Source organism: Tricharina praecox (genome assembly GCF_024521635.1).
Source record: "Tricharina praecox strain CBS 144465 chromosome Unknown BZA05scaffold_4, whole genome shotgun sequence".
Classification (NCBI taxonomy): Eukaryota; Fungi; Ascomycota; class Pezizomycetes; order Pezizales; family Pyronemataceae; genus Tricharina; species Tricharina praecox.
The window spans coordinates 437,543-451,222 of NW_026250406.1; the positions used below are offsets into that span (position 1 = coordinate 437,543).

General features: G+C 54.6%; 4 protein-coding genes and 1 non-coding gene across 5 annotated transcripts; 4 read left to right on the top strand and 1 right to left on the bottom strand.

Moving 5' to 3' along the window:
- The first annotated feature begins 1,811 nt into the window (after positions 1-1,811).
- Positions 1,812-3,599, top strand: BZA05DRAFT_433949 (uncharacterized protein). Its single transcript, XM_051486295.1, has 6 exons — positions 1,812-2,234; positions 2,291-2,777; positions 2,836-2,941; positions 3,007-3,218; positions 3,282-3,319; positions 3,387-3,599. The coding sequence occupies exons 1-6, from the start codon at positions 1,995-1,997 to the stop codon at positions 3,444-3,446; spliced, it is 1,143 nt and encodes a 380-aa protein (XP_051342462.1). The 5' UTR covers positions 1,812-1,994; the 3' UTR covers positions 3,447-3,599.
- A 939-nt stretch (positions 3,600-4,538) lies between these two features.
- Positions 4,539-6,491, top strand: BZA05DRAFT_198471 (kinase-like domain-containing protein). The gene is made up of 3 exons (XM_051479466.1): positions 4,539-4,935; positions 4,988-6,341; positions 6,412-6,491. Coding segments are annotated over exons 1-3 (1,383 nt in total). The 5' UTR covers positions 4,539-4,908; the 3' UTR covers positions 6,414-6,491.
- Positions 6,492-10,178: 3,687 nt separating this feature from the next.
- Positions 10,179-10,265, top strand: BZA05DRAFT_t55. Its single transcript has one exon. It is a non-coding gene; the product is annotated as a tRNA-Asp (tRNA).
- A 708-nt stretch (positions 10,266-10,973) lies between these two features.
- BZA05DRAFT_388170 (uncharacterized protein) lies at positions 10,974-13,404 on the bottom strand. Its single transcript, XM_051482650.1, has 3 exons — positions 12,855-13,404; positions 11,431-12,737; positions 10,974-11,363 (listed from the first exon to the last, which is right to left on the bottom strand). Exons 1-3 carry the CDS (start codon positions 12,978-12,980, stop codon positions 11,015-11,017), a joined length of 1,782 nt encoding a protein of 593 aa, XP_051342464.1. The 5' UTR covers positions 12,981-13,404; the 3' UTR covers positions 10,974-11,014.
- BZA05DRAFT_388171 (uncharacterized protein) lies at positions 13,280-13,651 on the top strand. Its single transcript, XM_051482651.1, has one exon. The coding sequence runs from the start codon at positions 13,288-13,290 to the stop codon at positions 13,501-13,503; it is 216 nt and encodes a 71-aa protein (XP_051342465.1). The 5' UTR covers positions 13,280-13,287; the 3' UTR covers positions 13,504-13,651.
- The last annotated feature ends 29 nt before the right edge of the window (positions 13,652-13,680 follow it).

Here is a 13,680-nt window from a genome sequence, read left to right on the forward strand (position 1 = left end):
CGGGATGTCGCTACGGACATAACGAATCCAGATCTATGCCTATGCCGCGCTCAGATGTCGGATAGAGAAACAAGACAGCGTGAAACGCTGGGAGTGTGATCCCCGTGGGAAGTTGAGGGAGGGGCTGAACCTCCAGGGCCCAGATAGCTTTGGGTCGTCGAGAAATAACAGGTAGTATAAAACCGATCGTAGGGATGCCGGGATTGTCCCGAGGTCGGCTCTGTTTCGGATGTCGATGGGTATGCTGGGTACACTGTTCGGTAGTCTTGGCTCAGGCCCGCCGGGAAAGGGATGCACGTTTCGGCCTTGGTTGCGGAATAGCCGTTGGGTGACTGGTGGTGATACTAGAATATCAGTTGGCGCGCTCACCGTGTCCAAAGGCGAGATATTGGATCTTCGCTGTGGCTGCGATCTGCGGTGCGGTTGGTCATGACTCATGAGACTTGAAAGGCAAGTTGGCATCCCTCTGTGAATGGATCTGCGATAGTGAGTGTTAACGAAGTTCCTTATCAGTACTATAATTTCATCGCAGAGAACAGAGTGCGGAGCCCTGATCGCAGGACGGGCGAGTACGAATAGTAGTCTCGACAAGGGCAAACAAAGGATATTGAGCCGGTGTAGCTAGTTGTGGATCAGGCTCTAGAGCTACTGTGAGCCCTTTCTCGTTGCTGGGCAATCAACCTGCAACCATCTGAGGCTGGAACACCATGTGATTGGAAAACAGCACCGTCCGCTGCAGCGTGGCCAGCTAGCAAACGATAGCTGGAATGCTTCAACACGAAATCACGAGAGCTCAGCCCTCGCACAGTCGACGGGTCGTCTCAAAATTCCCGTTCAGCAGGCACTCGATTTCCGCAACCTTCGACGATCGCCGGAGTCTGGATAAAGCCATGTACACGGCGTTCGCTTCCTGGCCGGTGAGGATCCTGGGATTCCTGGCCACCAGAGGTACGATCGTGGAAACGCAGGGTGCATGGTGTCCCTATCTATCTGGAACACTCGAGAATCCCCACTCTCGAGGTCACTCGGCAACCTGTTGGAACTGAATTTTGTAGTCGTCCGAGAAATACACACGTGTAAGCTTGCTGAAAAGATGTGATTCGAGTGTTCGATGCACTGATGGCTCAGGCTGGACTCCGAGAGAGTCGTCATGAAGTCATAGAACTTGCAGGAGAAAAAATGTTCGTCCTGCGACTGGCTTCACCGTTGGGATCACGGAGAAATCGATGGAGCTGGGGTACATGGTTCATGTAAAGTGGTTCGTAGATCCTCCGCCGCGGCAAGTGAAGCTGGTCCGCGCGAGGATCGTTTTGAGTTGCTGCAGGTACTTTACGGCAGCAAAACACAGAGATAACTTTCATTATGAAGAAACACCGTGATACATTTCGATATAGCATCTAGGTCGAGTGAGACATTTGCCTACACGCTTCCAGAATTCCCAAACAGCGGGGTCTACTGGCGCCTTTTGTACTGCAGCTCTTATTTGCTTTCGGCGGGAAACAACCAGCTAATTTCGTGGTTAGGATGCTTATCGACAGAACCCCCAGCCTTTGAGACCGATCTCGGTCTCATTCCCGAATATCGTGTTGTAGGATCCACCGGTTACTTGTGGGAATCTGTGACGGCCGCCCTCGAATCAGTTCCACTCCAAGGTACCCCCGGGTTACCGAAAGCAATCAACGCCGAGTTAATTGCCCTCCTCTATCAGCGTATCCGAGTGATGATATCGAAATACAGCATTATTCTCCGCCTCGGTGTTCGACGCCGAATTGGGGCAACTAACTGAATCGTACGTGCGACGGGACCCAGCCGAGGAATCATGGGCCGATCATGTTTAGTGAGAATTTTGATTATAGTCACACTCTTCAGCGGTTTATATAGGAGCTGGCATTTGCTGATGGAAGAAGCACACACCTTCACCGCTCATCCAGCATTTCCATTCGTTCCTAGGCCGGCCTACACTTTCTTTACAGCACTCGCACATCCCATCAACCATGAAGTTTAACCTCCTTTGTTTTCTCCCCTTCGCAATCCAGTTGGCGCAGGTCGTCGCGATTCCTCAAGCGCATAATCACAAAGAAGATTGTAAAGAGACTTCGGAAGTCTCACTACCAGATGTCGTCACCGTTCCCACGAACGGCTCAACCAACTCAACCAACGGCCTGCCACCGGGGTTCATCCTAGAAGAGCCTCTGGATCTCTTGAAGCCAGCGAAGACACCTGGTGCCAAGCTGGTTCGTACCACTCCCCCATATCTTTGGCGCAAAAGCTGATCCCCATCCCCTCACAGATCAAAATCCGCTACGGCCCTTACTCGATCGCCGCGGGCAAGTCCATTTCCACTATGGCCAGCAACGTCAAGAAGCCCTGCACCAACTGCTACATCACCGCTGCACAGGCAGGCCTCGAGTACGTGAACGGCACGATAGCGAACGTAGACACAGGCGCATGGCTGCACCACATGGTGCTGTACACTCGCGGCGGCGTCAACGCCGACCTGGTGTGCCCGAGCAGCCTGCTTTACCGCACCCGCAGGAGAATCTTTGCTACTGGAAACGAGCGCGTGGTCACTAGGATCAATCATTACGGCGATTACGGAATCAAGGTCGAACCGACCGATCAGTACGGCATGATCATCGAGCTCATGAATGAGGGGACTGTCGAGAAGTCGGTGTACATCACTATGATATATGAGTACGTCGAGTTGGCGAACGCGGAAAAGTATGTCGGTATCGACGTGGCGTGGCTCGATGCTACGGGGTGCGGTGCTAGCTCAGGTGAGTGCCTTCCTGTGAAGTTGCATGTGAGGCCGTGTGACTTATCGTTGTGCTCTAGTTCCCGCAAAGGAGGGCGTATACGCGATCAGCTCACCGGGCTGGAACTCCACCATTGCCGGCAAGATGATCTTTGCCGCTGGGCACGTGCACGACGGTGGAGTGAAGTACGTCCCCCTTGAGTGCTCCTGACGGGGAGTCCGAGTCGCATAGTACTAATACACCCCCACAGCACCACCGTCTTCCTCAACGGTGAAGTAGTCTGCGTTTCCGAAATGCTCTACGGACGCACGCCGGGCTTCGTCGCTCCCGGCATGCAACATGATGGCCACCGCGCACCCGGCTTCCAACACATCTCCGATGCCGGCGCATGCAAGAACTTCGGAGAGGTCAAGGTTGGCGATAACTTGGTTGCTGTGTCCTACTACGACACGAATAAATACCGTGAGTCTATCCGGATATCCCACCTCTAGTGGCTCGGACGGGAAAAAACTAATGAGATAACAGCGTCCATGCAACATGACGGAGAGGCACATCCTGTTATGGTGAGAACCCAGTGAATGGAGAGGTGTGCTGGTGGTGTGGTATGATACACGTGCTAACGATACGTAGGGAATCGCGCTCATTGCCATTGCGCCATTACAATTTGGGAAAACCGCCCGCATGTATTAATGATGGGGGTTGTTCGTGGTGAGATAGTGTGTGCCTTACTCTGAGGAATGGTAACCAAAATACAATAGCTGGGGGACATTTTGACTGCGGGTGATGATTCGTGACTGGGGCTGTGTTTTCTTTTTCATATCATCTTGTATGTACCTATTCTACCGTTCTTGATTATGAAATAGTCTGCAGATCCTCCTATGTACCTATATCGCGCACCAAAGAAGCAGCGAGCGTGATTCGAAAACGGTTACTAGTAACTCCATCGCGTCCGATCTCCATCTTGTCCACAAATCTAGGATATCTAGAATTCGACTCCACGTTTCTTCGTCCTTCTCCTAACTTCCGCCTAAGGAGTGCCGGCTCCGTCTTTTTCGAGGTATGTCCCAGTCAGCCTGAAGTCTCCGCGCTCCGACCAAACACTGCTTATTGCTCCGCTGGCGGATTGTCCTTAGGTACATACGTCGTTTCTTAAGTTATAGCCTACTAGTACCGAGACGCTCATGCACGGCTGTCCCTCCGCCGCTTTCAGCCTTATGGACTCCACCCGGTTCTGACGTGGCAGATACGATCCTCCACATGAGCGCAGCCTGGCGAGCAACTGGGGGCCTGTCCAGATTACTAGTGGGGCGAAACCTGGTGAGTGGGGGCTATAGCCTATGATGTACGAGTGATTCTACGTGGCACCAGGAGTCAGTTACGTGTTCGTCTGAACCGGTGACCTCGTCCTTCTGGTTGTATTGTCGTATTCGGCTTTCTGATGTTATGTGGCGGGGTCTAGACACCCGGTCTGCGTCATGGCTGGAGCCTCGCGGAGATACACATACCTGTCTACTCGGAGGCATCGCCGTGGCAGTACCTAGCCTTGTGCTTTGCGCGCGCGCAGTGCCGCGCTCTCGGCGCATTCCGGTCCCTGCAGTCGAAAGTCCGCCTTAATACTCTACAAGCCGGCCGACTCCGAATCTTGCGGGGTGTGGGGGAGGGTGATCGAGGCCCGGCCGGCGAGGCTGGCGCTTGTATATAGAGTAGGTATACGGGCGGTACACCGATGGTGGTACAGACCGCGTGATATGATGAAAAAAAAGGAGCTGGTGCTGTGAGCACATGCTAAAGTGTTGCCGACTACTCTGGCTCGGCGTCAGATCCCAGGCATTGTGCGCAATGCGAATTCCTACGGAAGCGTTGCCGATTTGAAAGGAAATCCCGCTGCAGTCGCGCACATATTGCACTACAGACCTGAGGCGTCGGCCTTGTCGGCGAGGAATCGGCATGGTTTTGTTGGCAGTGCGTGCGTTTGTCGTTTCGCTTGCCCAGTTGACTTGTCGACCACTCCTTCCGGCTGCGTCTCGCCAGTACAAGTACATATCCACCGATACCTCGCGGAAAACGACTCCTCGAAGATCGTCTGCACGAACCTTTCCGCCAACTTCGTTTCACATCCGTCCATCGGCTGCTGTGTATACTCTGGGGAGCCATGGCGCCGGCCGAAACGCATGACGACGTAAGGGAACCCCGTATGAAACATTTCTGGAAACGATAACTGATCGTCAAAGTGGACGTTTGTGAACTCGATAGAACCACGGCTCCTGCGCTCGCAGTTTCAGCGAGAAGCCCAGGAAGAAATCCGAACGACCAATGGCACCGTGGCGATATATCACCCAGACAAGGTCCGCAAGTTCCTGTCGGAGTGCAAGATCTCCTCAATATGTGAGACGATGGGCCTGTCTTTGTGTGACGACAGTACCGATTCCAGGGCGATACGAAAGAGCTTCCTGAAGACGACTCCGGCGAAGATACATAAACGCTTCTGCCTCATCCTGGGCATCCTGATCGAAACCAAATGGACCGATGTGCTGCCGTGCTTCGTGCATGATAGACTGAACGACCAAGCCCTCGAAGGAGACTCGTTCCAGCGGGAAAGGTTCCGGCAGTTCCACGAGCGGCACGGCCTACCGCCGGACTTCTCCACCGACTTTTGGCGGGCGAAGAAGTCCTTCTTCTTGCCTAAGATTCGGTCTGGTGAGCATCATGTCATCCGGAAGGACGATCTGCTGCCGGTTTCCTTCCTCGCTAAGCCACTCGGAAGGGGGTCCCACGGCGTCGTCTACGCCGGCAACCTGATCCCGGGCCTTCACTGGAGTGACGAAACCCAGACGCCCGTCGCGGCGAAGAAATTCAATACCTCCAACGATCGGAACATAGAATACGACAAGATCCAGAAATTCGCCGCCCATCCGTTCGTCTTGCCAGCTCTATGCACCATCGACCATGGATCCTCCTACTACATTCTTTTCCCACGATGCAAGACTTCGCTGCGAGATCTGTTCAAGGTCAACGAATGCACCAATTCACCCGCCGAGATGTTGCAGCACTACGTGGGACTGCTAGGTGCGCTGGCTTTCTTGCACAGAGACCAACGCGAGGTGTGGAATTATCATTTCGACATCAAGACCTCCAACATCCTAGTGAAATACAACGGCGTGTTCGTCCTGATCGACTTTGGAACCGCATATTCCAAGACCAAGCTCGGATCGCAAGACTCGGGCACCGAGGCAGGGAAACACAGCTACAGTGCCGAGTACAAGGCACCCGAGAGCGGCAAGATCGGCAGGAAGTTTGACGTGTGGGCCATCGGATGTATCGGCATCGAGCTTCTCGTCTGGATCAAGGAGGGTGCGCGGGGGGTTCGCAGCTTCCAAAAGAGCCGGCAGAAAGACATCCCCAGAAGCGAAATGGATCGCACCCCGTACTACTACGTTGGTAATAGTCTGGCGCCCTCGGTTCATAAAAAGTTACGCATCTTGAGTGCAGATTTCCCCGGAGAGGTCGATATATTGCGAAGGATGCTCAAGATCGACCCGAGCAACCGTATCACCGCCGAGACGGCACATAAGCGCTTCGAGGATTGTGAGACCGTGAGTTCCCCCACCTCGAGGCCTTTTCGTGTTGAACGCGGCTGATCTGGATACGTTTGTAGGAGGTCAAGACATCCTTGCAGCTCAGTTGGCTGCCCATTGAATTCCTGGAGTCCGACGAGGAGGAGCCTGAGCCGAAGAAGACCCCTAGGGACTGCTATGAAAGCATCGTCTCCCCGATGGAACCCGAATCGTCGATCACAGTCCCGTAGCATGTCATCAGCGTTGCGATTTCAATTTAACGGTTCGTCTGTTCAACTTATGAACCTCAGCAACTCCAGTGGAAGGAATACGGGGAAGAAGCGCGAAGCAATACGAGTGCAGTACAGTGATGCTTAGGCTTAGGAAATTTGTTACGAACGCGGTTCGTGTCTTTCTCTTGTTATTTTCCTTTGCTTGCGTTCTGCCGGGCATCTAGGGGTACATACTACATAGGTGCATACAATCAAGCTTCATCGCCATACCTACTCACCATTATCATTGAGGGGGTTCCGGAACGAAACCTAATGGGCCTACCAAGCGGGTGATACCTACCTATGATATCAGCTCCTCACGTAGCTACATACTCTCGTAGACACACCAATCCGGCCAGCCGGGACTTTTCTCCGAGCACGACCGACTCTTCGCCCAAACCAGTTCTAAACATTGTCCATTGGTCGCCTTCGATGTGAGGTGTCACATCAGCGTGCACACCACCGCTGCATACCTACCTATGCGATGCCGCAAGGCTCGTGCACTGGTCAAGGGACACTCAGTGGCATAACAGTTTCAACTTTCACGGCTTACCGAAAGCAACCGCCGGCTGCTGTGCATGCATGGCATATCAATCAACGGATATCAATTTATCACATCCGCCCCACATTCAGCTTGGCACATACTAGTTATATCCCCTGGTCTGATACCGGCCCGCCGTCGCTACCACCGCCGCACCGCCTACAGTGCCATCTGCGCGTTCACGCTCTTCATCCCGAGTTCGAACTTCGAACAATGGTCACTTCTCCATCCCGTCCGCGCACTTGTCTTGCATGGCTATGATATCGGCCTGTTCCGTCCCTCGCACAAGATCTATCAGTGCCTACCCTTCTTTGTGCATTGATCAAGATTAAACTAACCTCAGAAATCTTCTCGGGGACGTTCACAATCCATTCGGAGTTGACGGTCTGATCGAAGGGAATCTATCAGCTTTGCACTGGCGGGGGGATGGATGACTCATGAGAGGCAGGGGGAGGGACAGTGGGCAAACCTCGATTGTTATCCCCTCAATACCGGACCAGTGTTCGTTGATGTAGTCCTGGAGGATCCCCTTGGTGATGTAGCGGCCTGAGATGCACTGTCTTTTCATCTTCATCGTTAAGGTGGTGTCGTGGTATCGGGATTTCGGAAGAGGTGGCTGGTGTTGATTGAGGTCTGTGGTAATGCGATATCGGGAGGATGTAATGGATTACAAGTCATTTAACATCATCGCCAGAACAAGGCTGAGGACTCAATCTCCCTCCTCCTGGGTGTGGACTGCAAACGGGAGATGCGCACGCGCAGCCCAACATAGGTAGGTACTATCGACGGCTGTGGATCGCCAGACGAATTATCTTCGCTCCATAAACACTAGAGTAGGTAGGTGGAAGATCAATGATGGCGAACCATCAAAGTTGATTGGAAAGCCTTATTCTACCTCGTGTCCACGAATACCAAGGCTCACAGCGTACGGTGAAGTGGGATGCGAAGCTTGACTGCTGCCCGAGCTGTTAACGACATCTTGTGTCGCAACTGATAAAAATCCCTGCGCCTGAGCGTGTTCTGGACGTGTTCAATGTTCATGTACGATGATATAACGTCAAAGTCGTGCATGGCCAGCGCACACGAAAGGCATCCAATAGCCGTGGGCCGTAGCCGGGATGTGAAAATGCGGTGAACGGTGAGACAGGTGACGGTGCCGCCGGGTCGCAAACATCGGCGGGACTGTGCAGTAGGCGGGGCCGATTTGCGGCCTTCCGGCTGGAGGCTGAAGCCTCGCAATTGCCTCCGAGGCTACCGTCGCGAACCATCCGGATTCCCAGGAGCCTGGAAAAGAGATAACAGCCAACTCCGGACCCGATTGGCGCTTCTTAATTCTGATTCTTCAAGATCGTGCTATTCGCTCCGACTGCATGCCTGATTGGATTGGTCGTGTCCGGATCATACATACGCTTCAGCTCTTTGGCCTGCCTCCCAACCCGCACATGACGGAAAGTTGAACCACCGCTCGCCAGCAGAACTAACTATCGTCGGTTGTTTATCCACTACCCATCTGTGAACTGTAAGTGATGGATGTTGGTCGGTAGGCGAATCGCGGATTACCGGCACTCTACCTTGAACCATTCATCATTAGAGTTCTCGGTGACAATGGTTTAGCCCAAGTTCTCTGGCATCGGGCCGGTACTTCCATCGGAAGGTTAGTCTCGCTCGTGGAAATTGGGAAAGGTTCATGGTGAGTGCTCAGTGCTCACCTGATCAGAGGCCCGGTCTCAAGCGTCTCCGGACAATCACCAAGAGTAAGGCCGAGTTCGGAGTCGACCGTCGACGTCAAGCAGGTGTATCCCAGAATTCAACCAGCCATCTGCGGGTCAGTCAGCCGAGTAACTCGACACCGATAGCTATATGCTATCCCACTGCGACGTCAAACCTTCTCCCAAGTCCCGATCTTGCCGTGCTGCATGCCAGGTGCAACATGCATGCGGCATGCCACCACCTGCCTGTCGAAGAACCAGACTCAACGCGACGAGGCCTCCCTAGTCCCTACCTCTTCCTGGATGCTGGAGTCAGGACGGCAGCGAGTTCGTAGCATCCCTCCACAGGGTTTGCCTGGCGCCAGATGTTGTCATGCTGACTTTGGCTCAGCAGTAATCGTGCGGAAATTGGATTGGCTTTGAGATTCGAATTGGGTCGGAAACAGTGAGGGGTTGAAAAGAAGATGGGATGGGCGGATGGGTGGATGGGTGGATGGGTGGATGGGTGGATGGGACGACATCGTACATCTGGACCAATAGTAGCGCTGTGTTACAGTGGTGGAGAGGTGGGAAAGTTAACGCAAGACTGTTTCCGTTAATGCGTTGGGAACCTGGGGTCGCTAGATCTTACTCGTTCTACCTATTCGAAATCCCGCAGCGCTACAAGTATCGTACAGCCCGAAACCTGGCCAGAGTCCTGACCCGATCCCCGTAATGGCCCCCAAGTGCTTGGCCTCACGGTTCTACGAAGTCGAGGAGGAGGAGTCGGAGGGCCCTGAAGCTGAGGAGCCAAGTGATGTAGAATAGCGGAACAGAGACTTGCGGTGGAGGTGGGACGACTCGAGGGCGCGGGGGCGCGGGCGGGGGCGAGTGCGAGGCGCGAGTACGGGAGGCGCGGGTGTGGGGCGAGCGGTGTAGACGGACGTGGCGAGAGGGAACGATTGTTGCCCCTTCCTAGCTCTGTCTCTGCTTGGTGAGCTCACGTACTGTCGGGAAAGGCCAGGGCGGAGGGCAGGGGAAGTCACATCGGGCCGCCTAATGAAAGTTGGGTTGGACAGTGGCGTGGAAACGGGGGGGGGGTGCACGGGTAGATGATATTACCATGAACTAGATAGGTCGCATGCAATCAATGAATGAACAAAAATAACAACGCCACAACGCCACACATCACCACAGAGTAGCCGATGGGTTCGCGAGTAGGAAGCAGCCGAGCGCCACGACCGCACATTCGCAGTGACCAGTTTTTGTGATTCGTGAATGACCAGCCAGACCACCGCCATTGGCCAAAAACCAGAAAACAAATCTTTCACAGGATATAATTATACAGAGAAGTACCTACATCAAAGTCTCTGTTAGTATAGTGGTTAGTATTTCCGCCTGTCATACCAGATGATAGTCCGCGGGAGACCAGGGTTCAATTCCCTGACAGAGAGTTGTCTCTTTTGCTTCCCGTTGCTTCCTCATCGGAGACTGTGACAGCAGCTCCCGGGAGGGAGTTGTTTCTGTGCTTTTGAGGCCTGGACCCGTGCGTGGGTGAACAGAAGGACGACAGCATCGTTGATCCATGTATATATAATACCAGTGCGATAATCTTCACACGTAAGTAGTGCGTGTGCGTGATGACCAACTAAACTTCAGTGATCTCGTATGATTCTTCCCACACCCCTCTACATACTCCAGATACTGTGCCAGCAGTAGGAGTCGTTTCTTTGGAAGTTTTACTCGCGTAGCAGTCGTTTGTACGGGGGTGAAGTGAAGGATGATAACAACGTCCTCCATGATCCATGCACGCGCATCTTCGCAATGACTAAACTTCAGACTTCAGTGATCTCGTATGAATCATGAATCATGATTCTTCCCACACCCCTCTATGTACCTAGTACTCGTAACTCTATCATGGGATAGGTACTCTAGATAGTGAAAGCCAACCGTTCCAAGAAAATCCCAAAACTCCAAATAAACGACGGAAAGAATCCAGCCAGCCCTCCATAGTCCACTCCGGGCTGCGATAACACCCTCCACCCCGACCTCCGCCCGCAAAGATGAAAGCAGTACTCCCAATTCCATTGCCATCCAGTCACGTCCTGTCCTGTCCCTTACCATCCAATCCCATCGTATCTCATCTCATCCTATCCCATCCCATCCCATCCCCTCCCCTCCCATCCCTTCCCCTCCCATCCCATCAATCCCTCCCCCTCTTAAATATCTTCAACCCACGCCCCTCCCTCCCCGCCTTCCCCCCCTCCGCCGCCGAGTGCCTTCTCTTAAACCCCCAAATCTTCTCGACAAACGCGAGCGGCGAGCGATGTCTTCTTCGCTCTCGCGGGAGCGCTGCGGGATGGGCTTCCAGCAGTAGTTGCGAGGCTTTCGACGAGATCGGCGAGAACGCCGATGTGCTGCTGGTCGAGACTGTGCGGTAGTGCGTGTGTGTCGGGTCGCGGGGGGGGGAGGAGGGAGGGGTGCGTGGTTGATTGGACGGGGAGGTGGACGTGCTGGAGCTGCTGGCCGCGGCGAGGAATGATGCCCCGCTGCTGCTTTTAGTTAGCTGTCATGTAGTGCGGGGTCGTGGGGTGTGGGGGGTGGTGGAGGGTTGTGTACTCGTCGTGATCACTATGATCGTCTTGCGCCTCCTCTTCAAGTACAATCTCCTGCACCGCCTCGAGACAGTTCTCATAGCCGTATCTGCTACAGCAGCGGCGCATGCCCTTCCGCCAGCACTCGGGAAACTTCTCGTAGTCGTCGCTGCCGCAGCCTGCATCCCCATCCTCACCCTCCATATCCTCATCCACCCCCGCGAACTCGACTTCCTCCATCTCCACGCCCTCCTCGTTGTCGTCGTCGTGGTCACCGCAGAAGTGCCGCTGACTCCGCAAATTCTCGGCGGGGGCGGGTGCGGGCGGGAGTAGCAGCGTAGTTTTTGTTGCAAGCGGCGGGCAGGCGCTGGAGTGGGGGAAGCAGGGGTAGGATGCGGCGGTAAACAGGATCAGCTCCGTAGTAGGCTTGGTGGGCTTGGTGGGCGAGGAGGGGGCGGTGGTGATCCGACGGCGGTGCAGCGGCGGCTGCGGGAACGGAAGTGTAGCCTGCGTTGGTGACAAAGGCCGCTTTAGGTGTCCGTGCTGGCATGGTGATAGAGTTAGCTGTGAGAAGGTCGCGGTTATGGTCGTTATCGTGGGGTCTTCTGGCTTAGTGGTCTCGTTTGCAGGCGAGGAAGGGACAGCCGGGAGCTGCTTCGTCTTCGTCGAGTGCGCCGGCTCCGAGACTGTAGAGTGAGCTCGAAGCTGCCGGTGGCAGGTGTATATCCCCCAGATCTTGTCGAGCAACAGCTCTGGCTCCACGTCCCACGCAACCGAGCCCGACGGCACGTGCCAGCCCTTTGCGGCCCAGGCGAGGACGACAGCGTTGGTGGCGGAGGGAGTATCCATAGAGGAGCAGGAAGATTGTTTCGCAGCTGGTGATAGTGATGGTAGTGGTGGTGATGGTAGGACAGCCGTTTTGCGGTCGAGGGGTAGGCGGATTATAACTGTCACCGACGCCGACGACGATACCGCTACCCCGCTGCATGCTTTGGCCATAACCGGAGGTACTGGTGGTGGAGTAGGAAGTGCCGAGATCGAAGTGGGCCGTGCACCTGTCCGTGCCCGCCGTTGCGGCGATCGATATCGCGACATCGGTAGTTGTAGCGGTAACGATAGCGATAGTGGTGGGCTGAGGGCGAACCTCGTGGGCGATGTCGCGCCATCCGTAGGCTCAACAGTGCAAACGGCCTTCACCTCCTCCTCCTTCTCCCCAACATCTCCCTCCCCACCTCGTCCGGTGATCGGAGGAGAAGCGCAAATGGCAAGCCTTCGCGGCGGTGCTTCGATAGCAAAGAGGTGGCGCAACAATTCGGCTGGCGATAGCGGCTGCTGCGGGTATACCTGTCAACTTCGGGACAGCCAAGGCAAGTCAAGTCGGCATAGGATGTGAATGGATGTGACGGGCACTGCATGAAGTGTAAACTTCGGAGCGGGTAGGTTACTCACTGCACTCCGCCTGTCAATGCTCAGGCGCGGACGCTCGAGGCCCAGCGGCATGCCCCATGGCGCGTAGTAGGGACGTCGGAAAGGGACGAGGCCGGTGGTGGTGCCGGGGCCGGTGGTGAGAGCCATGGCTGGCTGGCTCGGGGAGGAGGAGCGACGACACGGGCGAGAGCTTCGACGGAGAATAGAGCTGTCTTTCTTTCTTTTTTCCCACGATGCAGGTTCCCGCACACAGGTGACAGAAGCCGTGTGTAGAGTCTCGGTTTAATCCAGTGCAGTGCAGTTCAGTGCCAGTATTTTTCGCGGTTTTTCAGAGCAGAGAAATCGAAAGATTCATTTTTCACCTCCTGCAACAAGAGTAGCAGTAACAATCCCATGACCCGAGCTGGGGGGGAGGGGAGGAGAGGAAGTAGTGGCCATATCTATGATGCCGGTGATGCTGATGATTGTGATGGGGCGAGGTGACGTCGCGATGTCGCTGTGGTGCTGGTGGTGGTGCTGGTGGTGGTGCTGCGTCTTTTCTTTGCGTGGTGTGATCAGATCAGATGAAGTGACAAGTCTGGCCACCTCACTTGATCCCGGACGTGCGGGCGGGGCGTCACGTCAGACGCGTTCGGGCGGGTGCGGGTGCGGGAGGAATCGGCTGAGGTAATGTAGAGGCAGAAATAGAGTGTGTAAATCGTGGAAACGCGAGAGAGAAAGAGAGAGAGAAGCTGGAGTGAATTGTCCATATAGAGTGGAGTATCTAGATTCTAGAGTATTGAGTGCTTTCTCTCATCCTCGCCCACAGCTCAGAGTCTCAGAAATCTTCAGCGAACTGGTTACTGCA